Source organism: Arvicanthis niloticus, chromosome 18, assembly GCF_011762505.2.
Source record: "Arvicanthis niloticus isolate mArvNil1 chromosome 18, mArvNil1.pat.X, whole genome shotgun sequence".
Taxonomy (NCBI): Eukaryota; Metazoa; Chordata; class Mammalia; order Rodentia; family Muridae; genus Arvicanthis; species Arvicanthis niloticus.
The window spans coordinates 8,466,465-8,493,877 of NC_047675.1; the positions used below are offsets into that span (position 1 = coordinate 8,466,465).

The window sequence follows — 27,413 nt, forward strand, 5'->3', positions numbered from 1 at the left end:
CAGTAATCAGCTTTCCAGTATAGAATGCTTCATTCTTGCATAACAGAATTATAGGTGTGTTTAAATTTTAAAAACGCATGTTTAAAAGAGATTTTCTGGATGTGCTGGTTAACATGACTTAATTAAGCTTAAGCATGCATTATTTAAAATGTACTATCTCTTACAATGTTGCTATATGAACAGCTCCGTGCTGGTGAGGTGGAGAAGTATTCAGCTCTAGTGGACCACAAACATCACAGCACTTGACAGGTTGGCTGTTTAGAGAGATTAACACTTTGAGGCTCATAAGGTATCTTGGTTTGAAAACAGTGGCATGGTGCTGGCTGCGTGGCAGCACTGGCTGCTGTTGCTAAAGTAAACAAACCATTAGCAACACTGATGAAAAATCAAAAGATTAGTTTATGGATGACAATCCCGGGTTTATGTTATCCGGTTGAAGCCATTTTTTTTTAACCAAATGTTTTAGCGTGCATCTATTTTCAGTCACTAAAAAGTCCCTGACATGAAAAAAGAAACCAAGTCAATTGGATTATCTTGCAGTGACTGGCCAGATTCTTCTAGTCTCTAAGAAATTAAGACAAGTCAGGACCTGACATTCACTTCACTCACAGACAGGAAACAGCTGCCCCGGCCAGTCCCCCGCCCCGCCAACCCTGTCAGCTTCAGCGGTAACTCTGACTCTGTTCTACCAGAGACACTATTCCTCCTGGGTGAATGGACCATGCCAGCGGTGTCTCCCACGCACAGAACTCACTCAGGCGCAGTCACTCTCTCTTTCCCAGCCCTGAGGGACAATCCTTTTGTGGCTCCCAGGGAAAGGGGTATCCAGAGAAGACAGTCGGAGGCAGGCAACCCAAGGCGGTGACGTACCAAGGTAACTGGGATAGACACTGGGAAGGGGGGGAGGGTCTGCATGCTCCCCGGGTGTCGGTGCGGTGCGCTGGGGCACATCTGGGTGGTCACTGACACCAGTGCAGGTAAAGACTTGGAATACATAAAACAGAGACAGCCCTTCCCTCGCTGTTACCTGCAGCAGCTCCTAGCTCTGGCGGGATCCAAGCATCCCCCAGAGCATCACTGCTTCCATTGGACTGGGCATCCTCTAGATATATCAATTCCAGAATTCCATCGGACCATGGCTGGGGATTCGCTGAACCTTTCTGGGATGTCTCCGCAGCTGCTAATGGCTCTCACCTGCCTGCTTTTGACTTGTTGCTCACTGGGGGAGCAGGTACCCTTGAGTGAAAACGTGTCCCACTGGGAGCTCTACCAGCCTCCCTGAAGAACGCTTGATGGTGGTAGTCACCAGAACCCTGGCATCCTGATAGCAAACCCCGGTTTCCAAGAGCCACAGGGCCGTTCGGTTTGGCTCGACCCACTGAGGAACCTGGTGAGTGCAGCGAGGGGATGAGTGCCAGATTACCGTGCTGGACATCCCGCGGTTCCAAGGCGCACTCTCCCCAGGCCAATTTCCCTATGATTTCCGGGCCCACCAGGTCAAGTACACTCATTCAGGCTCGCCCAGCGCCGCAAGAATCCGGATACAGCTGCAGCTGCGCTACCACGCAGGGAATTCCACGCTGATGCTGCCCTTCGCTCTGCTTCAGGTGGTGACGCACAACAGGCCATTGAAAGTGTTTAAACTGCTAGGCTGCAGCCACCGACAGGAGAGTGCTAAACTTTGCCTCCAGGAGCAGGTGCAGGCTCACCTTGCTTCCTCACGCTGGCGGACCACTCCCCAAGTATGGACGCTTGGTAAACTCCGCTGGGACCCCTCTCTCCAGGAGCCATCTGGCCGACTGTGGGACTCTCATCCAGGCTGGGGTGCGCTACCAGCATACTGCCACACCATCCTCACCCAGCAGGGACTATATGCCCATGCTAGTGGAACTGCTAGGACCAGAGTCTCAAAGTACCAGGTCAGTGGAGGTGCTGGCCCAGGAGTACTTCCAGCTTCAAGTCAGAATCCAGAAGGGAGCCAGAAGCACAGCACCGAGACCCAGTCTCTAATGATGGTGACGTCGTCGAACAGTCCTTACTGACAGCCCTGACGCCTGAAGCGCTGGCTGCAGAAGACAGTCAGACCCTGATGACCTAGTCTTCAACATTCTCAATGTCCCTGAGGCCCCACCTGGACACCATGGTCGACGGGGTTAAGGTCTTCCAGTCTCTTTCTTTATCCAGAAAGAGCTTCGAGAACTGAAAATTGCCTATAGACCCCCAACGGGGAGCATCTTTCAGCTCGAGCTGCAGGTGGTGGATGAAGGCGGTGACACCTCTGAGCCCCATGGTGGTGGTGAAGTCTATGAATACTCTGGCTCCAGTATCTAGCTACAGACGAGGGCTGGCGGCGTTTGAAGGCCAGGCAAGGCCCTTGTCCGATGCCCAAAACTTTCAGGTCAGTCATAAAGATAATTCCAAACCTCTGCAGTCAGAGGTTTGCAACATGGGCAGCTGGTGGTGCGTGGGGCACCTGCTTGGTGCAAGTATTTCACACCAGCAGACCTAGGTGCAGGGCGAGTGGTGTATCATCACGATGGCAGTGACTCTTACAGTGACAACATCATCCTCAAGATGGAGGATGGGCACCACCAGGTGGACTTCCTCTTCCCTATCACTATGGTGCCTGTGGGTGATGAGGCGCCAGTGCTCACCACCAACATGGGGCTCTCCATGACTGAAGGGCAGGTGGTCCAGATATCCCCCTTTGTCTTATGTGCCACAGATATTGAGTCCGAGAACTCAGGTATCCTCTTTCTGTTGGAAGACCAACACCAGGAAGGAAAAGAGGAAGAGAGGAAGAGAGAAGCGGAGATCCGGCCCCTGGTTCCTACGGCTCAAGCCAGCACCCAGGCAACATGCTGCTGAGGCAGGCTGAACCCCCTTTATCCTTTCTGCACGGTGACTGGCACTATGTGAAAAAGGGGGGATTTTATGAAACGGTGGTGACTGAGTGGCTGCAGAGAGACATAACAGAAGGGAGACTTTTCTTCTCCCACCCTGGAACACAAAGCCCATCTACACTGGCCCATCTGGCTTTCCGAGTGCTGGATGATCATGACCCTCCAAACCTCTCCAACCAGCACCTCTTTTCCATCAGCATCCAGCCTGCAGATAAGCTGAGTCCTCAGCCTTCTCCAGAAACTACCCTAGAAATGTCAGTGAGAGGATACCAGCTCACTCCCTTCCAAGAAGTTCCTCCAGTACACTGACCAGAACTCAGATGAACAGAACCTGTGGTATACTCTACTGACACGACCGATGGATACTGCCAGCAACCACCAAGTCCAGGCTGGAGAAATCGTGCTCACTGATTCGCCAAATAGACCCATCCTTCATTTTACCCAAGCCCAGGTCAATCATCAAAAAATTGCTTATTTACCCCCACAGAAGAATCTGGGCATCGTACCTTGAGTTGTACAATTCACCTACAAGGTGGAAGACACTGCAGGCAGCAGTGTGCCTGGTACATTCACACTATTGCTACAGCCTTTGAACAACCAACCACCAAAAGACATCAATAGAGGCTTTGCTGTCTTAGAGGGAGAAAGCTTTATTCTTGGCAGAGGTGAACTTAATGTTTCAGACCCTGACACACCAATGTTGGTCAATTTTTCTTCACTTTAGTTTGGGGTCCCCAGCATGGACACCGTCAGTATATATATTTCCAGGAGAATCATTTATGCTAGCTGATGTTATCAATGGGAACATCTCTTATCAACCCAGCAGAGACCAGACTACCAGTGACATCATCTACCTAGAGGTAAGTGGAGGAGTACACCATATACCCATCACTGTCCAGGTTTCTGTGCAGCCCACTGTGGCTGACAGAAGTACTGGAATCTCTATTACTCCGGTATTGGCTATTTCTCTAGATGTGCTTGAAAATGCAGCTTCTGAGATCACTATGGGCATTACTTGTGGCAGAAAGGATTTGATGCTATCTTTCATTGTGGAAGAGAAGCCTAGACTGGTCATGATTCTGGTGAATGGTTTGCCTGCAGAACGAGTCACCCAGGAGGACCTCCTTGATGGGGCAGTAAGCTATGTTCACACAGGAGGTGAAATTGGCTTCCAAAGGGTTCATGATGCTTTCAGCTTCATCCTCTCCAAAGATGCTTATCGCTGGGCCATGGGGGACAACATACTGGAGAGATTCCTAGTGGAAGTGACAGTGATGCCCATGGACAACGTGGCCCCCAAGGTCTTGGTAGGAGAGCCCTTCATCATATATGAAGGTGGGAAGAACCCCTTGACCCCACAACATGTCAGCATTGAAGATGTAGATGAAATCCTTTGCACTCTGACTGCACAGCCATCCTCTGGCTACCTGGAAAACCTGGCACCAGCTCCTGCTTCAGAGGTGTCACAGGCTGGCAGTTGCATCAGTGCCTTCTCCATCAAGGATGTTCAAGTGGGGTGCATCAATTATGTACAGAGTATCCACAAGGGAGTGGAACCAGGAGCAGATCAATTCACCTTGCATTGCTCTGATGGCATCAGCTTCTCCCCCAAATGTTCTCCTTCCTCTAACCACCTTGCCCACCAACGATGGCCAGCAACAAGATATTCTTTGCCCATATCTCAAAGAATGAAGTAAAGATGAACCACTTTGAGCTTACAGTGACTGGGGAACACAGCTCTGTGTCTAGAATCTTCAGGATATTCATCATAGACAAGGACAACAAGATACCTACCTTGACTATCCAAACAATAGCCCTGAAAAGAGGAGACAGCATAGTGGTCACTCCTTCTCAGTTGACAGTGGAAGATGAGGATACTCCAGCTGATTTTATTCTTTTTACCACCATGCAGGTCCCTATCCATGGCAGGATTTTGTATAATGGTAGCCATCCCCTGACCACTTTCACTAAGAAGGAACTGGCAAAACCTGATTCTCTACTGTCACGATGGCAGTGAGATAGTCAAAGACAGTTTCTCCTTCACTGTGACTGGTGGCATCCACACAGGCTTCTATGTGTTCCCAGACACTGCCCTGGAGACACATGTGCCTCAGATAGTGTGGATCCAGATAAGACCCCTTGGCAACAGGCTCCTGCAGATTGCCATCAACAAGAGAGCCACAGCCTCGAAGCTCCTTCACACTGGACACTTGGGTTTCCTCATTACCAACAAGTATTTACAAGCAATCCATCAGGATGCTCCCCACAGACTCCTGAAGTATAAAGTGACCAGCGGACCAGAACATGGCTATACTGTCAGTGCTGGCCATGGAAATGCGAGCACCCACATGTTCACACAAGGTCAGTCAGATGTTCTTCCTTGGCGCCTCTGTAGTCTGTCTCCCTCAGTGGATTAGAGTTCTCAGAGCTCTGTAAAATGGTTCTGACTCTAATTTTGTTTTTTAAAAAAGAAAGAAAAGAAAACATAGTATAATGTAAAATTACTCATTAAAAAAAGTCTAGTCCTTTTTCAACTATTTATTAGAAGAGGCACTTAACAGAAAGCCCATGAACCTTGTAATTACACCTTAGCTTTTGGTATATCATAAGATAAGGTTACATTTATTTTGGTAACATGTTTTGAAGTTAGAAATGACAACTGTCATTGCTAGTAGAGTCTAGATTTTTAAAATAAGTGTTATCTAGATTTGAGATATAAATAACTATATCATATATGTTAATGTACTATTCGAAAGTAATTTCTAAAGCTGAAAGCTCACTCCTGCAATTCCAGCACTCAAGAGGCTGAGGCAGTGGGATTGCAAGTTTGATGACAATGTGTAACAAATACCAGGCCAGACTGGGCTAGAGTGTAAATTCCTATCTGAATGCAGGAAACAAATATAATTTATTTATTAGAAATGCATAGAACTAAGTTAGCCTCAGTGTACAAAGGACTTTGTTTTAAAATCATGGTTTTTTTTTTTTTAATTTTGAGTTAATACTAGAGCTGAACTAGGAAGAAAACCCTGCTTTTCCAGGTTCTATGGCGCCAGGGGTCCTTGGGATGTGCTTTACTATTTCTTTAGGTATCTTTGCCCATGAGATGCAAAGAGATGCATGGAGTGATCTACCATGTGTGTTCCACCATCAACACACATGTACCTGGCTGTCATCGCAGAGTAACATTCATGGAGAGGGTTTGTCTTGGCTACTTTTCTATTGCAGTGAAGAGATGACCATGACCACCAAGGCAACTGAGAGAAGAAAGAGTTTATTGAGGCTTACAGTCTTAGAGGGTGAGTTTGTATGTAAGGGAGTGTGCCAACCAGCAGGGAGGCATGATGTCAGAGCCATAGCTGAGAGCTTACCTCTGATCCACAAGCACAAAGCAAAGAGAGAGTCAACTGGGCCTGGCATGTTCTTCTGAAATTTCAAAGCTCACCTCTAGAGACACACTTCCAAAGAGACCACACCTCCTAGTCCTCCACAAACAGTTCCACCAACTGAAGACCAAGCATTCAAATATATGAGCTTACGTGTGTGTCGGGGGGGGGGGGGGTCTCATTCAAATCATCACAGTGTTTAAAACGTAGCTTGGCTAGGTTTTTAGATTGATTCTAAAACTGGTGAAATCATATGATTCTATAAAGTTAGTTTGTTCAAATAAATTCTACCTAACAGCAAATTGTCATTAAAACACTAATAATTACTAATATGAAAAAACAACTACAGATCTTAGGAACAAGTTGTTTAAAGGCAAGGGTTATAGACAGTAAGTAAAAACAGTAGCTTTATTCTCATTTTCTTTGTTCTCAAGATATAACATTAATTGTTATTTAGACAAATTTTTGCAAAGAATTAACAAGTACTAGTCTTTATGGCAAGCTCTCTGCTCACACCAAAACTTAGGATCATACTGACCTGGCTCTTCACAGAATGGCTGGATGCTCTAAAAGATGTATAGCCAGCATGTTGCCTGGATTTATAGTGTATCCCAGAGCACATGTTAATAGCAGCACTTTAAAATGTTCTTTTATTTTTGCCTTTCTAGCTTTAAAAAACCAATTTGTTGGTCAGCAAGGTGGCTCAGTAAGTAATGGTGCTTGCAGCCGAGACTAACAACCTGAGTTCAGTTTTCAGAACCCACATGGTGGGAAGGGAAAACAGACTCCTGCAAGTTGTCCTGGGACCTCCATGTCTGTACCATAACACACACACATTCAATAAATAAATGTAAATAAAAAACTTAAAGCACTCCACCTACATTTAAAATGGTGTTACATTCCCCCACCATATGGAGCACAAGTTACCAGCACCCCCTTTCCTATTGCGCACATGTGACTTGGTATGGTGTCTGTTCTTGTTTAAAGCTGACATTGATGAGATGCGGGTCTACTACATCCTGAGCAAGGGCAGTGGCAGTGCAACAAGAGATGCCTTCTACTTCTCTGTTGAAATCAGTGGTAAGTCTCGCAAAGCCCCAGAACGCACCATGGTGAGTGAGTATCAGTACACAATGGCCAACAGTGTCTGCCCTTCCCATCACCATCAGTAATATGGCACGCCATGCCAGCCAATGAATTCTTTTGCTTTCACTGTGTTCCTGTGCCCAGTGCTTTTTGACAAACCAATGTCTCCATCAAGTAAACTTTTTATTATTCAGTCTTCTCAAGGAAGTGCTGGTATTTAACACAAAAGGGAGGGTTGAGAGGCCAGCCAGTTTTTAAGAGGAGAAAAGGATCAGGGAGTTGATGACTGTGATAAAAGATGTGGTAACTGACTTTCTGACATGTATGATGATCCTAATGGCCACTGAATCCTAACTTTAGGAGATTCTGAAACCCCAGGTAATGGCGTCTATCATACTGACTACATAAAATGTCCCCCTTTCCAGTTGGTCAGCATTCTCAGCTCCAGAGTGAGTTTTGTGGCTTTCCAACATTAGAATTTAATTTCCTCGGGGGTTGATGGGGTGCAGTGGTGGAGCATATGTTTTGCATGTGTTAGACAGCTCTGTGCCCCTCCCCCCAGTGTAATCTTCTGAAATTTTTTTGGATGGGTGCAAAGTGTTATTACTGGAATTTTAATCTCCTTAAATGGAGAAGAAAATGGATTTACTGACATTAAAGAAAACTTATTTAAAAGCTGCTGGTTTCTGCTGCACCTGAGTCTATCCATTGTGTCTTCAAAATCACAAAACAGAAAGTGAATAGTTAACAAAAAGTATTTACTTCACACAGCAGGGAACAGGATAATCCTGTGGTCAGAAGAAAGGCCATTTTGAAGCATGTCAGGATTAGAGCGGAAATTATATCCATGTGCTGCTTGCCACTTAACCTCTCTCAGTAGAGGTCATTACTCACTCCCAGCAAGTGACAAGACTCTCTTCCTAAATCATAGGTCATCATTCAAGGACCAATTTACTCCAAAGTCATACTATATGAGAAGCTGGAGGGTGAGCTCAGCCCAGGCAACCTTGAGCAAGACTTTTTGGCCCTGTTCTCATTCATCTACCAGTGACATAAAGATGTCTCATATCTAACTCAGCTGGGTGAGATCACACAGAAAGCACTTGGCACAGAATTGATGCTCAGTTGTCACTGCCTTCTCTGATGAGCCTACAATGCTGTGAGCTCACTGATCTCTCCTCTCCATCTTCCCGCCTAAATGTGAAAACAAGTCTTTCCTCCTTTTCCCAAGTTCTCAAGAACCACAGTTGTTAAAAAGATGAATGTATACTTTTTAAACAGATTCATAAAAGAACATGGCACATGGACATTGGATAGTCAGTATTTCCCCTTTTATTTTTGAAAAGGAGATGTCTTTGATTCTGGCAATGTGGTTTGTAGGCAGCATCAGAAGCAAGATAATTCTGTGCCAATTCTGAGAGAGAGGTTTTTGTGTTGTTTTGTTTTTCTTTGTTTTGTTTTGCTTTGCTTTGTTTTGTTGTTTTTTTAATCAGTACTAGTTGAATGTTTCTTGTGAGCCAGCACATATGTAAGTTAGGACTTGTAGCCCTCCCTGTAGAATTGACAAGAAATGGCACAACATTGTCTAAGATGAAGATACTGGGGTTGAAGAACTTGTCCAAAATTGGAATCATAGTAAGCCAGTGAAACAGCATCAAAACTCCACTTCCAAAGCTAAGACTCTAAAGTGCCAGAGATCCAGGAAGCTGCAGCCATGAAAAGAAGTCAGGGAATAGCTTCCCATGCCAACAAAGAAACATCTTACAAGTTAAAGCTACCAGAACAATTAAGTGCAGACACCAAAACATCAGGAATGTATTTGTTTACAGCTGGAGCTGTCTTAGTTTGAGTTGCATTACTGTGAAGAGACCAATGCTACTCTTACAAAGGAAAACATTTCATCAGGTCTGGCTTACAGTTCAGAGATTTAATCTAATATCATCATGGCGGGAAGTATGGCAGCATCCAGGCCGACATGATGCTAGAGGACTAGCTGGGAGTTCTACATCTTGATCCATAGGAAGCAGAAGGAGGGTGTCACTGGACATAGCTTGTGCATACAAGACTTCAAAACCCACCCCCACGATGACACACTTCCTCCAACAAGGCCACACTTCTAATAGTGCAATGCTACTCCCTGTGGGCCAAGCATTCAAACCTGTGACTCTATGAAAGCCATAAGCTATTCAAACCACCATAGTCGCCATAAGCTAAGTGTGCATTTATGCATCCTTTTTATTTTCAGTAAACTGTTCCACTACCTACTGAGCACCAAGCATAGAGCTAAGATATCTTTCTATTGGTGATTCTAACTGCTGATAAAGTGTTCCCTTTAAACACTGTTCATCTGGTAGTTTCAAAAACAATTTAGTCTCTGTCTCCACAGGAACCAACTTCATAATTTTTTTTCTCTTTAAAATATTCCCACTTTGGGCTGGTGGAAGGGTCCCGTGCTTAAAAGCTCATATTGGCCTTACAGAGGACCTGAGTTCAGTTCCCAGAACTTTTATTGGGCAGCTCATGACTGCCTGGAACTCCAGCTTCAGGCAGCCCACACCTTTCTTGCCTCAGTGGACACACACACGGACACACATCCACATAAATAAATAATAAACCGCTTTTTAAAACTTCCATCTTTAAAAAATTTCCAAATGGAAAGTTGAATAAAAATTTCAACCTGAATTCTCAGTAATTTCTTTCCCAGTACACTCGCAGAAGGCGCTGCTTCGTGTCCCATGAGTGGTCTGGCATGGATAACTGTCTAGTGATGTACTTTCCACTGTCGCACTGAAGGAGAATGGCTGTGGGGGTCTGGGTTAGGTCGCCTGGCTCACATCTTCTCGAAGGAAAGAATTCAACTGAGTTTGAGCAGTTTCTTAAACAAAGCAAAGCAAACACTCCAAAAGAGACTGATGTAGGCTACTCAGAAAGAGAGAGAGGCAGCCCACCCTATTTTGTACTATGAGTTTTTGAAAACTTTTTATAACTATTTTTGAGGTGCGTAGCACATTCATGGAGTATGGTGGACAGGCTCTCCCTGTTAGGATTGGTCCTCATGATGATCCTCTATGTGATGGTCTGTAGATGCTCGGCCCAGGGAGTGGCATGATTAGAAGGTGTGGCCCTGTTGGAGTAGGTGTGTCACTGTGGGTGTGGACTTTAAGACCCTCATCCTAGCTGCCTGGAAGCCAGTATTCTGCTAGCAGCTTTCAGATGATGATGTAGAACTCTCAGCTCCTCCTGCACCATGCCTGCCTTGATGCTGCCATGTTCCTGCCTTGATGATAATGGACTGAACCTCTGAACCTGTAAGCCAGCCTCAATTAAATGTTGTCCTTATAAGAATTACCTTGATCATGGTGTCTGTTCACAGCAGTAAAATCCTAACTAAGACACTCTAGAAAAACCCACAAAAAAATAAAATGCATGGGCTGAAAATGACAGTGTGGATGATGTCGTAGTGCTGGGGTCTCCTGGAGATGTAGCCCCTTCAGTGGTGCACAGGTATGGCGGCTGGCAGCTGGGTTTCTGGTATAGCAGAACAACCTAACTACAGCTTCAAAGATGCTTAACCATGAAAGGGCATCGGACCATCAGGAGAGTCTGCTACCAAGATCCAAGATCTGCAGTTGCCTTGTTTCTCTTACATCTAACTGTTTGCTTGCCTGGCTCCAGGGTGATGGTGGTGATGGTGATGGTGGTGGTGGTGATGGTGGTGGTGGTGATGATGATGGTGGTGGTGGTGGTGATGATGGTGGTGGTGGAGATCATGATCATGATGATATGAAATTATAGTGTTGAATTCACTCAGAGGAGTCAATCCCTGCAGAACTGTGGGTTACGAGTATGTCTCTGGTGAGCTGGGCAGTCTCAAGGATGAAAATACTGGCAAGATGTCTACAAAGCTATAATTTTATGAAAACCACAAGGCTGGTGCTATGAAAGCTTCCAGTTCATAGAATCTGACGCTTCCAAGTCCCAACTCAACTCTAGAAATTTGTGAGATATTTTTTGATGACCTGACATTGGGGAACTGCTTGTTGTCATAGCATGAACATACATGTTCATGAACATAACACTATGCTATGCTACCGCTACCATATAACTAATCACCACAAACACAGTAGCTTGAGCAATATACTCTATTACCCTACGGTTCTGGTGATTAGAAGTAGAGAAGGTTCTTACAGTCCAGAGCCGAGGTTTTGTCAAGGTGAATTTCCCTTGTGGGGATCCTTAGGAAAACATGCAATCCCTGATTCCTCTCAGCTCTGAGGGTTGCCTATCTACACAGCCAGAAGTGGCCTTCTACCACCCTCTCATTGACATGGACCTACCTTTGTGGTCAATCCAGAACAACACCCATCTCAGCAGCAAAGCCACCTTTGTTCAGTGATACACTCACAGGCTCCGGACTATGTAGACAGCAGTGAGAGCATCCCATGCCAGCCACAAGTATGATGGAAATCCACACATGTAAGGCACTTGGAAGGATGCTGGAGGCACAGCAATCGTGCATTAAACCCGTCTTGACAATTATTTGTGCAGAGATCAAAGTTTGTATTTTTTTTCTTCCTCTAGCTGAAAAATTTAACAATTTAATCCTTAAAATCTATGATTATCTGACTTGATTATATATATATAAGATAAGGCTGTTTCACTGGCACTGTGTGCAGTATTCACTGTCACCTCTGTAACTCTGCCCAGCTTTTTGTCTTTGCTAGAAGTGGGCACAGGAGGAGGAGGAAGCACCAAGTGCCATGTAGGCTTTGGCACTGAGGGCTGAGCTGGTGCTGGGTGGCACTGCCCGTCCAGTTCTCGACTTCACAATCAGCTGTGCCATTTCCTTTTGCTCCTCTACAGCTCAGGGGAGTAACAGACATCAAAACATACGAGGTGGCCCTTTGTATATCAGTTGACCCTGATAAGGGTAAGGGTCTCTTCCTCTCACACAGTTATAAATACGATACTTGTGTACTGCAAAGCCAGCTATATAATGGAAAACTTGACAGTAAGTCCAGTTTCTGTGTTCCGATGGTTTCTACAGTTTAAAGAATTCAAAGTCAGGCTCCTTCAGAGTAAACTCTCAGTCCCCTTTTTAAATTAAAGACATATATGTGTATCTGTGCATATATGTGCCTCTGCATATATGTGAACCACATGCTTGCAGGTACCCAAAGAGGCAGGAAGAGAGCATCAGCTCCCTGAAACTGGACGTACAGATGGTTGTGAGCTGCCCAGTGTGAGTGCTTGGAACCAAACCCAGGTCCTTGTATAACAAGTGCTCTTAACTTCTGAGCCATCTCTCTAATCCCAAGATAAGAGGAAAACATATTTTTGTTTGTTTCTGAGAATTGAACTTAAGGCCTGTCTTAGAGTTCTACAGCTGTGCTGCTGTGAAGAGACACCATGAATTATTATTATTATTATTATTATTATTATTATTATTATTATTATTGTTGTTGTTGTTGTTGTTGTTGTTGTTGTTGTTGTTGTTATTTATTATTATTATTACTATTATTATTCACTTTACATCCTGATTACAGCCCCCCTCCTTCTTCTCTTCCCAGCCCCAACCTTACAAATCCCTCCTCCCATTACACCCTCCCCTTCTCTCTAGAGAAAAGGAGCCCCTCTTGGGTACCACCCCACCCTGGCACATCTAATCCCAGAAGGACTAGGCTAATCCTCTCCCATTGAGGCCCAACCAAACAGTCCAGGTAAGGCAAAGGAGATCCAACTGCAGGGAACAGAGACCAAGACAACCCCTGCTCCACTTGTCAGGGGCATTTGCTACAAATGTGTAGGTGCCTAGGTACAGCTCTGCATGCCCCCAGTTGATGCCCCAAGCTCTGTGAGCCCCCATGGTCCCAGGTTAGTTGACTCTGTCTTCTTGTGGTGTCCTGGACCCCTCTGGTTTGCTTATTTCTATCCCCCACTCTTCCACAAGATTCCCTGGGCTCTGTCTGATGTTTGTCTGGGTCTCTGCATTTGCCTCCATCTGCTGGATGAAGCCTCTCAGGAGACAGTTATACTAGGTTCCTGTCTGCAAGCAAAGCAGAGTATCATTAATAGTGTCAAGGTTTGGCCTCTCACATAGGATGGATCTCAAGTTGGGGCAGTCATTGGTTGGCTGTTTCCTCTGTCTCTGATCCACCTTTATCCCTGTACATCTTGTAGGCAAGACAAATTTGGGGTTGAGGGTTTTGTGGGTGGATTGATCTCCCCCTCCCTCTTCTGGAAGTCCTGCCTGGCTACGGTAGGTGACTACTTCAGTCTCTATATCCCCACTCTGGTAGGAATCTCAGCTTGGGTCACCCCCATAGACTCCAGGTTCCAGGCCTCCAGCTAGTCGCCAGAGATGTCCCCACCCCCACACTGATTTCTATTCACTCTCAGACCTCTCTCACCCCTCACCCACCTCCGCTGCCCCCTGCTCCAACCTAATCACCCACTATCTCCATTCCTCTCCTTACCCTCTTCCCTCTCCCACACGGTTCTCTCTCTCCATCCACCTCCAATGACTATTTAATTTCCCCTTCTAAGTGAGATTCACACATCCTCCCTTGGGACCTCCTTAAATCCAGCCACTCTTATGAAAGAAAGCATTTAGCTGGAGCTTACTTACAGTTTCAGAGGTTTAGTCCCTGGTGGGGAGCATGGCATCGTGCAGAGAGATGTGACTGGAGAAGTAGCTGACACTTCTACATCCAGATCCTTTGGCAGCAAGAAGACAGAGAGACTCTGGATGTGGCATGAGTTTTTGAAACCTTGAACTCCACCCCAGGTCACACTTCTTAATCCTTTCAAATAGTGCCACTCCCTGATGACTAAGCATTCGGATCTCAGAGCCTGGGGGTGGGGGAGGGGGTCATTCTTGTTCAAACCACCACAGGGCCTTATACTTGCTAGACAAACACTCTACCACTGAGCTGTGTTCCCAGCCCTCAGTCTTCTTTTTAATATTGAGATAAGTTTCATTAATTCAAGATTGCCAAGAAAGCCTCTGGTGGAGCAGAGATTCCTCAAATTCTGAACCGTGGCAATTAAACATACTATTAAGTACATTCATTTGTCTTTTTCCAGGTCATTATACCCTCTATACTCATGGAGGGGTGTGTGTGTGTGTGTGTGTGTGTCTGTGTGTGTGTGTGTGTGTGTGTGTGTATGTTAATAATAATAATCAAAGAAAAAGAGGCTATCTACTTGGCTTGGGGCATGAGAGAAGTTCAAGGGAGGGTAGCCAAAAAAGGCTGGAATGAGAAAATGGAAGAAAGAAAGTGATATCAATATATTTCAATTAAAATCATACTTTTTTTAAAAAAAAAGATTTTAAATTCATGAGTACCTAAGGAACAACAAAGTGGTGAGACAAAATATTTCTTGTGTTTTTCTGGCTCCTTGTCAAATCAAGGAAAGCATGGCTGTAATACAATTATATATAAAACATTCCATGGATCCTGATGTCATAATAAATCTACAGTTATAAATGTGGAAAGATTTTCGCCAAGATGGCGCCGAAAGCGAAGAAGGAAGCTCCTGCCCCCCCCCCCCAAGCCGAAGCCAAGGCAAAGGCCTTGAAAGCTAAGAAGGCAGTGCTGAAAGGAGTCCACAGCCACAAAAAGAAGAAGATCCGAACCTCACCCACCTTCCGGCGTCCCAAGACACTGCGGCTCCGGAGGCAGCCAAAATATCCTCGGAAAAGTGCGCCCAGGAGAAACAAGCTTGACCACTATGCCATCATCAAATTCCCACTGACCACTGAGTCAGCCATGAAGAAAATAGAGGACAACAACACGCTTGTGTTCATAGTGGATGTCAAGGCCAACAAGCACCAGATCAAACAGGCCGTGAAGAAACTCTATGACATTGATGTGGCCAAAGTCAATACCCTGATAAGGCCTGATGGAGAGAAGAAGGCGTATGTTCGCTTGGCTCCCGATTATGATGCTCTGGATGTTGCCAACAAGATTGGGATCATCTAAACTGAGTCCAGATGACTAATTCTAAATATACACTTTTTTTCACCAAAAAAAAAAAAAAATGTGGAAAGAGGTTAATAATGTGTCATTAAATAAAGATGGTCAAGCAGCAAACAGTGTGGAAAGACACAAAGAAAATTATATGAGTGAATGTGTGTGTGTGTCTGTGTGTGTGATTGTATGTGTGTAGTATAGGGGCAATGTCAAGGAGCCGGGGTGTGGTCTCTGTGGTGTGTGTCTGTGTATGTGAGAGGTGTTTCTTTGCATATGTGTGGAGAGGATGGGTTTGTACATATGTGTGTGGGAATAGGTGTGGAGGAAGTATATATGTACGTGTATGATGTGTGTCTGTGTGGGGGGTGGTATTAGAGAATGAAGAGGAAGGGAATGGGGTATGTGGTATGTTTGTATATGTGAGGAGGTAGGGAGTGTGTGTGTGTGTGTGTGTGTGTGTGTGGTGTCAGTGTGTATGTTGAAGCAGAGGAAATTTTTCTACAGTATATACAGTGATAGTAAATTAGTTTATAATGGCAATAGTGGATCATAAATTCTTTATTGCTATTTACTTTTTTACATTTTCTTATCTACATGCTTTACAGAGGTCATTCCGATTATCAGGAAAAAAAACAATTTTCATTTTTAAAAAGAGAATGCATGAATGAACCACACCCATTTTGGTCCAATAACATTAATAAGCATACCTAAGCATGTTGTTCTGGTTGTGCACACTTTAACAATTTTTTTTATTAGATATTTTATTTACACTTCAGATGCCATCCCCTTTCCCCATTCCCCCCCCCCCCCGCTTAGAAAACCCCTATCCCATGCCCCCTTTTCCTTTTTACATTTATACATTTTTTTAAATAATGTTAATCATAAGCGTTTTAAGTTTGGTATTGTTCAATCAGAGGTGTAACCCACTGACCAACCTAGATATAACAACTATCTTTGACTGGTGGAGATACATGAATATCTGCCTCCCTGTCTCCCCTCTCTTTCTCTCTTTCATCACCTAGCTTCTCCTCTCCTCCTTCTCCTCTTCTTACTCCTTTTCTTCCTCTCAGTACTCCTCCTACCTTAGCTCCTCCTACACATCACCCTTCCTGTTAAAATGAAACTTTTCTCTCAAAATACAATTAGAGCATAATTATGCCAATTTGTACCAGTGAGGTACAAGATAGTCCTAATACCCCATCCATCCTTTTGTTGACTAACCAGCACCTCTGTCATTTATCCTAACTAAAACATTTAGTTCTGAACCTCGCTTTAGGATGAATGTCAGCTGACGACCATCCACTCAAATCTTTTCTCTTATGGTAAATAGCTGTAAGTTTTCAACCCCATCAGAAATCCAGAATGACTGAGTTAACTATAATTGTGGGAGGCACAAAGCATAGCTTCTAAAACTTAGCCAATTTATAGAGACCTCTGAACACCTGAAAAGCCCCTATACTACCGAACGTTGGAGCATCAAATCTTCAGCCTTCTGGCCCAGAATCATCTGACAGACCTTGGTGATGCAGGATTATTAAGGACTGATTACTCTGTCTAGGCAGATATATTCTGCATGTGTGTCCTTTTCTGGACAGTAATTTGTCTGTAGATGGAGAGAGGCAATTCTTGCCTAGTGGCTGTTACCACACAACTGGAGTAACTTCAAGGATGCTCAATTTCTTCTTAGAATCCACGACAGGAAGCTGTCAGGAGCAGACAGGTCTCTAATCAATATGAACATTAATATATAAATATTTGTAGCATCGGTTCTATGGACTTCTGATGTTTTGAAAACCAACTATCCATGTAAGGTAACCTGGACTGTTGTCTGTTCACTCCTCTCAGCTATTTCTAAATAAAATATGGGAAACACCCTAACAATAAACTCAAAAATATGAATTTGCTATAGTCCCTTAACTCATAGGTTAAGCGTCCTAAATCAGTTAAAAAGGTTAAAAAAGGACTGGGTCTAAGCCTTGTATTCCTAAATGTGTTATACAGGCACAATGCCCATGAGCGTATCAATATTCATCTCATTTTTATATTAATAAGAGGCTTGTACCAATGAAAACCTTAAATTTGAAATCAAAGTAAATTTTGTACCATTTAAGAAATTATAACTTCATCTTGATAATAATTATACAGATTTCTACCAATAGGTTATGGCTATGCAATAAGTCCTAGCTAATCCCCCTTGTTCCAACAAAACCACTACTTGTCCCTAGAAAGACAGACCATTATTAACCACATTAGTCCCCAAGCTCAGGGAATAGGGGCGCTGACTCTTCTTTGACTTCTTCATGCTGATTAAGGGCATTGAGATTTTAGAAGAGGGGTTGGGGGTAAGAGTAAGTTGATAAGCCTCTAATGCTGTGTCTTCACTGAATCCAGATGGAATTCCAGGACATCAGAGGTTTGGGCAGGTCTGCTCAGTATGCTTGATGAGTAGATACACCAAGGCTGTGTATTCTGCAATATACAATTCTCAGAACAAGTTTTAGTATCAAGAAAAAAAAATTTCCCACAACCAGGGGGCTGACATTTTTTTTTAAAGATGTTGGTTCTGAAGACCTCCCCCCCCCCCGCTTGTTAAAATTGGTTGTAGTATTTACATTTCAGATTTTATCCTCTTAGCCTACTTCCTCCCACCACCCAGAAACCTCCTATCCCATCCCCCTCCTCATGCTTCTATGAGGCAGTGACTGCACCTACCCCCCCTCACTATCCTCTCCCCATCCTCACATCATTCCCCCCCCCACTGTGTGTTCATTTTTTTTTTATGGGACCAAGAAACTTCTCTCCCACCTATGTCCGACAAGGCCATCCTCCCCTACATATACCTCTGGAGTCTTGGGTCCCTCCCTATGTGTCCATGTTTTGTTTCCCTATTTGCTCCCTTGAGCATTTTTGTTTCTCGTTCTAAGTAGAACTGAGGCATCCCCTCTTGGTCTTCCTTCTTCATGAGCTTCATGTGGTCTGTGGGTTGAGTCTTCACTAATCCAAGCTTTTGGGCTAACATCCGTGGAGATATGTTTGTGTAACTATCTTCTTTTGGGGTTTTTGGAAGATTACTTTCTTGCTTTTTCTAGGTTATAGTTTCCCTCCTTGTGTTGGAGTTTTCCACCAATTATTCCTTGAAGTGCTGGATTTGTGTTGAGATACTGTGTAAATTTGGATTTGTCATGGAATATTTTGGTTTCTCCATCAATAATGATTGACAGGTTTGCTGGGTATAGTAGTCTGGGCTGGCATTTGTGTTCTCTTAGGGTCTGTATGATATCGGTCCAGGATCTTCTGGCTTTTATGGTCTCTGGTGAGAAGTCTGTTGTAATTCTTATAGGTCTGCCTTTATACGTTACTTTGCCTTTTTCCCTTACTGCTTTTAGTATTTTTTCTTTGTTTTGTACATTTGATGTTTTGACTATTATATGGCGGGAAGTATTTCTTTTCTGGTCTAAACTATTTGGAGTTCTGTAAGCTTCTTGTATATTTATGGACATCTCTTTCTTTAGGTTAGGGAAGTTTTCCTCTATAATTTTGTTGAGGGTATTTACTGGTCCTTTAAGTTGGGAGTCTTCCCCCTCATCTATACCTATTATCCTTAGGTTTGGCCTTCTCATTGTGTCTTGGATTTCTTGTATATTTTGGGTTAGTAGCTTTTTGTATTTTGCATTTTCTTTGACAGTTGTGTCAATGTTTTCCATGGTATCTTCTGCACATGAGATTCTCTCTTCCATCTCTTGTATTCTGTTGGTGATACTTGTGTCTATGACTCCTGATCTTTTTTTTAGGTTTTCTATCTCCAGGGTATTGTCCCTTTGTGATTTCTTTATTGTTTCTACTTCCATTTTTAGATCCTGCATGGTTCTGTTTAATTCCTTTTCCCATTTGGTTGCATTTTCTTGCAATTCCTTAAGGGATTTTTGTGTTTCCTCTTTAAGGGTTTCTATCTGTCTACCAGTGCTCTCCTTAAGTTCTTTGAGAGCGTTATTTATGTCTTTCTTAAAGCCTTCTATCATCATCATGAGAAGTGATTTTAATTCTGATTCCTGCTTTTCTGGTGTGATGGGGTGTTCAGGGCTTGCTCTGATGGGGGAGCTGGGTTCTGATGATGCCATGTAATTTTGGTTTCTGTTGCTTATGTTCTTGCTCTTGCCTTTTGCCATCTGGTTAACTCTAGTGCTGCCTGTACTTGCTATCTCTGACTGAAGCCTGTCTTTCTAGTTATCTAGCTTGTGTCTGATCTCCTAGGGGTCCAGATGTCTCTGTGATCTTTTCCAGCTGTACTGATTATAGTGGTACCTCTAGGATGCCTCAGGATATGGTGCCTCCAAGGTAGTAGTCCAGCTAGGTGTCTGCTGTTCTGGGTGCAGTGTCTCCTCTAGAATATCTCAGGATATGTTGTCTGAAGCTCTGAATTCATTTGTTCCTCTGTGGCTCTGGATTGAGTGGACCTTCCAGTATGTCTCAGGTGCAATCCAGGGTCGACACAACGGCAGATCTGGCAGAGGTCTGATCCAGGCCTCAGATCTGAGAACTAGTTTCTAAGACACTGTCCAAGTTAGAGCACCTGGGATCCCTGCTTCCTCTGGGTTCTTGGAGGTTGGGGACAGAGCTGCCACCCAAGATCTGCTCAGTGCTCTGGCCCAGACTGAAAGGAACCAGTGTTCCGGGCCTGGAGTGACTTCCTGGGTCCTTTTGGTTCCCAGTTACTCCCTGTTTAGGGCGGGCCCTACTGACTGCTTACCTAAGATACTGCCTGAGTTCGAGCGCCTGGGATCCCTGCTTCCTCTGGGTTCTTGGAGGTTGGAGACAGAGCTGCCACCCAAGATCTGCTCAGTGCTCTGGCCCAGACTGGAAGGAACCAGTGTTCCGGGCCGGGAGTGACTTCCTGGGTCACACTTTAACAATTTAATGAACTCGGAAACCCAAGCAAAGACGAATCAGAGTAGCACCTTTTCAACAGGGAAAGAATCAAGCATCATACTGTCATCATTTCTATCTTTATAAAACAAGACATACACTCATTTTGTCACTATAAATTAATTAATTATTTTAATTTTAATAAAATTTAGTTAGTAAATTTAATTTTACATTTAACTCATTTAAAATTAGTTTTTCAATCATGAATTTCCAAAGATGATAACAGAAGGCCAGCTTGAGTGTCTAGGAAGTAATTCTAAGAAAATCTTAGAAAACCAACATACTTTAACAAATGATCAATGGGAAGAAACCCTTTACACAGCAAGAAATGATTCTCTTGCCTATTTAAGGTGTTGAGGTCCAGGAGTCATCCCACAACCCACACAAACACTGATTTCAGTCAGACAGGGATAGTTTATTGAACACACAGCCCAAGACTGATTGATCAGGGCCATACCTTGGCATTTCAAGGCTGAACTATAACCTTGAATATCTTGCTCTGTCAGCTTATACAAAAACCACAATAAGCAGGTGCAGGAAGTGCTGCTCAGTGGTCAGCTCTGACTCAAGCCACTTTAGACACAACAGTTCATATTGACCTTTAATTTGATGGGTCTTACATAAAGCTTTATGGAACCTCATGAGATTAACATACAGAGGATAACAGGATATGGGATCAGCATGACCCTGCTCTGAGTCGAGTTATTTTTCTGTGCCAATGACTGGCAGGCATGTTACAGCAACAATATGAAATAGTTGGCAGGCATGGAACAAAATGGCTACAGCTATGCTGTGGGAATGGGGGTGAGGCAAACCTCAACAGAGGTAAACCTCCTTCTTGTCAATATAATGAGATCTATGGTTCGTGTGGAGATGGAGTCCCAGCTTCTTAGGTGAATAGGGTCAATGGCCTAGCTATGGGGCCCTAGGGAGGCACAATCACCTTATGTCATGCCTAAGAGGTAGGAGGAAAGGTCAGCCAATGATAATATACTTTCCTTCCCAGAATCTCCACCCTCACCACACAACTCCAAGTTGAGCCGAGTGGTGTTTGCCTGAGTCCTGATCCCTGAGTCAGAAAGGTAGAACTTTAGCCATGTCTTCTCTTCTGTCATTTCTTTTGAGTGCTGATCAGACCTAAGCCTGCTTTTCCTGGCTCTTTGGGCTACTTTACTTTTTCTCTAAAGATCTTGTCCCTACCATGTGGATAACTGCCACCATGCAGGTAGCTTCCATATCCAGCTTACACAAAGGAAATGGCTTTTCTCTTCTTCTCTTCTCCAAACTGAGATTTACAGCTTGCCTGCCCTAGAGTTTTTCTTTGAAATGCTAACAAGAATTGTCTTTAAACTCCAAAACAAATAAACAATTTCCTTTAGTATTTTTATTAATAAATAATACCTACTGTTCTTGAGGGATATGATGCTTACATAGCCTTATTATGAATCTCTTGCTTGCCCTTGTCACTTTCTAAATATTCTGGTTACGGCATACATCAATTGAGGAGTTTGTTATTCCGTGAGAGGAGAGTTCATTTCTTGAAAAAGTCAAAGATGTTCTCATTTTGCATTGTGAAACAGATGTGTTGTGTAGCAGATTCCCAAGTCACTTCAGGGTCAAGCATAGTGTCATATGCCTGTATCCCAACATATGGAAGGCTGATACAGTAAAGTCATGAGCTGGAGGCCAGACTGAGCTACATAACGACATCCTGTCTCAAGAACAATGATGATGATGATGATGATGATGATGATGATGATGATAGTAATAATAATCACTTCAGGGATACAAATACAAACATGTACATTTACATATGCAAGTGCATGCTAATATTTGAGGCTGAGCATGCATATAGCTCTCTAGAATGTTTTATTCACTTGGAATGGCTGGCTCACACATTCCCATCTCCTTAAGGCCAATATCTCATTGTCAAACTCATGCCCAGCAGTCACTGAATAGCTGCCTCATTGCAGGTGTCACGGTAAACCTGCCTTCCCTTCTCATTACCCTTCACAGCACCATCGTGAGGTAGATATTATGCCCCATCTCACAGATGAAGAAGGAGAATGTTGAGGTAGATATTATCTCCACATCATGAGATAGGTATTATCCCCCATCTCATGGATGAAGACAGAAAATGTTGAAGATACTGACTTAAATGGTTAGGGTTGCTGTGATTAGTGCACAGACTTTTTAGGCAGAAATGTGTACAGATGAAAAATATCACAGAAACCAGCCAGTGGGTTCATACGGTAATTTGTTAATCCACTCTAAACTCCCTACATCTTCATGCTACCATGTCTATTGGCAGCTGGGTGCACTAGTTATCACCTGCCAGAGTGTTCTGGATTCATTACACAATGGCTGGGCATTTCCAAACCTCCCTGCAGCTAACACACTCTCTCCTCTGATATTTCTGAATTATTACTTACTAAGACTTATCTTCCATCCTGGTTGCACAGACCTAGTCCTGCAGCCCTCGTGGGCCACGACCCAGACTCTTACATCTTGGCAATGCCTCTGTCCCTCTGTCTTACACTCTGCAGGCTGGGACCTTCTCCTCCATGGCAATGGCGATCTCCTTTGTCTTGTTCCTTGCCTAGGAACCTCAAAGGCCCACCTCTGTCTCACTGCCCAGCCATTGGCCACCAGCAACTTTATTTACCAATTAGAACTAGCTGGGGATGGGGCCCTCAGTGTCTCATACACAGACATGGGAATTCACGTGTAATTTGGGAAGTCAATTAACATGATATAAGCAACAAACCAAATCCACAACATCTCACCCTTTTTGTCCATTAAAAAGGCCTTTTCTCTCAGATATACATTGAATATAGTTATAACAGTTATGTGAACTATAAAGTATGATATAAGGTATGATATACACTAATAACATCCAGTCTGTCAATTTTGACAATTTAGGTATATTACTTTAACATCTATTCTAACTTAAAGAGTTTACAATTGTATACTGAATTATGTTCTGATTTTAACTTGTATTACTGTCTGAAAACCATCCTTTCAAATATAAATCACCTTACTTAATGCTAAACAACTTAAGTTTGGTTATGAGACTATAACTAGTCCTCAGCCCCATCAGAAATCCAAGAGCAAATGAAATATTACCTGAATATATAGGAAGCACAAGGACCTACCTTCCAAAAGTATACAATTTGGAGAGACAGCTGGCTGCCTGGACAGTCTCTTAATTTCTTATAACATTGGAGCATCTGTCTTCAGCCTTCTGGACCAGAACCATCTGACAGACCTTATGTGAAGAAGGAAATGCGAAAGACTAGCTTATCCTGTCTTGGCAGAGCTAAGCTGTTTACTATCCCACATGTGTGTCCTTTCCTGGACAGTATTCTTTGTCTGCAGAAGAATTAGGGCAATTCTTGTCCAGTGGCTACCTTGGTACGATAAGCAACTCCACCTGGAGGTTATGATGCTCAATATCTTCTTTGAACTGTGAAGGGGTTATTGTCAGAAGCAGACATGTCTCTAGTCAAGTGATCTTTAATAATGAAATAACATTAAATACCATATTCCGTGGATTTCTGATGCTTTTGAAGACTATCTATATAAAGTATATCTGAACTGTTAAACCTTGACTACTCTTAGCTATTTCTAGTTGAATAATATTAAAAACACTTCATTATAATTAAATCGGAATCTAATATAACTATGAGTTTACTATCTGTCTCTTAACTTGTGTTACTTAATCATCCTTAACGGTTTGTAATAGCAGCTAGAAGGACTGGGTTAAAGCCTTGTATTCTTAAATTACTTGCATAGGCACAATGCCTCTCTAAAAGTAACAATATTAATTTCAAATTTTTTATCAATATGCAAAGATTTAACTAAAGAAAACCTTAAATTTCTGTGTGAATTCTGAACCAGTGTAAGAAATTATAACTTTGATTGTGCATCAATTATAAACATTTCTATCAATGTAAGATTATGACTATACAATGCTTCATTCAAGAATAAATTTAGTAATCCATACCATCTATTTCCTCCCTGTTCAAAATTATGACCATTTCCAAATTATCCCTTAAAATAACAACCTATCTATAATTTATAAAATAACCATAACCAAATCCCCAAACCCAAGGGATCAGGATGACAACTCTCCATAGCTTCTTCCTGCTGAATGTGAGTGACAAAAAATTTTTAAAGGGGTGGAGAGGGGTAATAAAATTAGAAAAATTGGTTAGGCTTAATAAAGCTAGCTTTAGCGTCTGTTATCCAGTCTCTGTATACTTAGAAGACTCAGGACTTGACTGAACTTCTGACTGGCTCTGTCTGAAAGGCTGGATGAACTGAGTCAGTCAGGAACCAGCAGCTAGTCCTGATGCTGTTTTGGGAGGCAGGTAGCAGGTCATTTCAGCATCCCTGTGGATGAGTTTTGTCAGAGTTGTACATTCTGTCATATATGAATCTTACAACCAAACTTTTAATACTGTTCAGATATTCGTATGGATTATGCAAGGTGCACAGATCAGTTAAGGATGAAATTTTTGTTCCTTATTTGAGCAGGTGAAAGACAATTATCCTTTTATGAGTTAATTTGATCAATAACCAATTATAATAAATCTTCATTCATGCCATGTGAAGAATGATATGATGAATGTTAAGAATTCTATAACAAACAAGATTTATTATCTAAATTTAGCTGAAGTTTTGGCTAGAGACATTTTTAGGTCTAAGCCAGTTATTGGGCTGTTCCCATGTCGAGGAATCAGCAAATTATGTTACCTGTTTGATGTTCTTGAATTTTTCTTTTCTGTACCCAAGAACATTAGGGGGTCTTCCTCTGTCATACCTGAAACATATTACTCTGGAAGGGACCCAAATCCTTTTCTTCTTTCATATTACAAATACAGAGCCTCTCTCCCAAAATAACAAGTCCTTGGTCCAGTAACCCGAAATCATCAAAGGTATAGATTGATTCAATTTAGTAGCTTGACCTTTCTCCCAGAGGATTTTTAATATCATAGCCACCAAACTTATAACCATACACATCTTTATAATTGAAACAATTCAAAGCAATGAAAACAATCTAAACAAATATTATCATCTGTTGAGACAGTGTTCCTTTACTATCCCCTGCCTTGTTCTTACACAAGGTCAAGGCCTAAGTTTCTACTGTCTGTCATTCTCCTTGTCTCCTGCTCTTGACCTACAATTTAAGATTTAAAAAAAAAAAAAAACTCAATTTCTTTATTTATCTATGTATACTTAAATTCTCCCTTCTGTTGGGATTAATATCTTTTCCTATATAACTTCCTATCCTTTCCTATGTATATAACTTCAATTCAATTCCCTTCTGCTTACGGTATATGTCTACTTCCAGGCTCTAAATTTGTCATACCAGGCTAAGCAATCCCAGAATTCCTGTGTAGACCACGTTTAAAGAAGCCGAGCACTGCCCTGACATAGACCTTTCCAAATTTCTTTTAAAGCATTTTTCTCATTCATTCTATTCTATCTCCATGCCTCTGCTGAGAAGTCAGTTCTCCCACCTCCTCATCTCATGTCACAGTGCATGTTTTTCCATTTGGGTCTCCAATTAATTTTTTAAAGTGAGTACAAGCCTAAGACTTGTACCATCTGATGCTGAGCACCATCTGATGTGGTTATTTGTTAATCCACTCTAAACTCCCCGGCAGTAGCTGCTTGCAAGCTTCTCACTACTGCACCTACCAGCAGCTGCACGCATGCTTCTCATCACCCTCCAGAGTACTCTGGATTCGCGAACGAAAAGACACAAACACACAGCCTGCTATTTTAATATGCCTTGTAGAGCGTGATGGTTGGGCACTTCCAAACCTGCCCGCAGCTAACACACTCTTCCCCTCTGCTATTTCTGTATTATTACTTACTAAAACCTATTTTCCATCCTGACCACCACAGACCCAGGCCTGCAGCCTCGTGGGCCACAAACCCAGACCCTTACATCTTGGTAATGTCTCTGTTCCTCTGTTCTACACATCTCCTCAAAGGTCTGCCTTTGTCTCCCTGCTCAGCCATTGGCCACCGGCAACTTTATTCACCAATTAGAACCAGCTGGGGGCAGGGACCCTCAGCATCTCACATGCAGACGTGTGAATCCTCATATAATTTGGGAAGCCAATTAACATAATATAAGCAGTAAGCCAAGTCCACCACAGTGGGCTCGGGGTGGAGTCACTTGCCATGAAGACTGACAGCTTGAATCAGTCCTTGGGACCCACGGGGCGGAAGGGGGAGAACCAGCTCCTGCGTGGGCCTTGTGTTACATTGTGCAAAATGGTTTTAGAAAGATTGATGCTTTGGACAAGAGATGTAGCTCAGTTGTTAGAGCCTAGCACGCATGAGTTCTTGGGTTCAGGCCCCAGCACCATATAAACTAGATGTGGTGGCACATGCAAATACAATCCCATGACTTGAGCGATGGCGGTAATGAGGGATCAGAGGTTCAAGCTCGTCCTCAAGTACATAACGAATTTTAGTCAAGCCTGACCGACGTGAAATCTTGTCTCAAATAAAACAAAAAAAATTATAAGGAAAAATGATTTGACTATTTTTAAATAGTTATATTAAAATACAAATTCAAGTGTCACCAAAGTGCATGCCTTTATCCCGGCACTCAGGAGCAAAAGGTCATCTCTGAATTTAAGGCCAGTCTGGTCTAGAAAGTGACTTCCAGGGCAGCCAGGGCTACATGGAAAAACGCTGTCACAAAAAAAAAGAAGAAGAAAACATACAGATTCAATTATTAAATTAAATTCAATATCACACAATAAACTACTTTTTTTATATTTGACTACTAATGTACCTTAGGAAAGTGTAATTCATATTTTTAGAAGTAAGACTTCTCTGAAATAGTATTATTTGTGATGTGTACTTTAAAAGTTAATATTGAGGTTCAGAAATCACCATACAAACCATGTGAACACTGATCTCCGTTAAAGAATAGTTTATTGAACACACATCCAAAGACTGATCAATCAGGACCACAAAAAGGGACTAGGGATCCTGACTGTGGTGTCAGTCCGTTCTTACTGCAGGCTTTTTACGGGTAAAAAAAAAAAAAAAAAAAAAAAAAAAAAGGTTCAGAAGTTCAGAAGGTAAGGGTGGAGGTAGTACTACATTTT

The 27,413-nt window shown here is 42.9% G+C and overlaps 1 protein-coding gene and 1 pseudogene across 1 annotated transcript in view; both read left to right on the plus strand.

Annotated features, from left to right (window-relative positions):
• The first annotated feature begins 1,135 nt into the window (after window positions 1-1,135).
• The window catches only part of Frem3 (FRAS1 related extracellular matrix 3), a 64,076-nt gene continuing 37,798 nt past the window's right edge, over window positions 1,136-27,413 (plus strand). Inside the window, 15 exon segments of the mRNA XM_076916082.1 lie at window positions 1,136-1,392; window positions 1,394-1,660; window positions 1,662-2,006; window positions 2,008-2,075; window positions 2,078-2,285; window positions 2,287-2,423; window positions 2,426-2,805; window positions 2,808-3,190; window positions 3,192-3,594; window positions 3,597-3,654; window positions 3,657-4,516; window positions 4,518-4,551; window positions 4,553-4,889; window positions 4,891-5,264; window positions 7,277-7,369. Coding sequence (XP_076772197.1) covers window positions 1,136-1,392; window positions 1,394-1,660; window positions 1,662-2,006; window positions 2,008-2,075; window positions 2,078-2,285; window positions 2,287-2,423; window positions 2,426-2,805; window positions 2,808-3,190; window positions 3,192-3,594; window positions 3,597-3,654; window positions 3,657-4,516; window positions 4,518-4,551; window positions 4,553-4,889; window positions 4,891-5,264; window positions 7,277-7,369 — 4,204 coding nt within the window.
• Window positions 14,882-15,414, plus strand: LOC117723142 (large ribosomal subunit protein uL23 pseudogene; annotated as a pseudogene).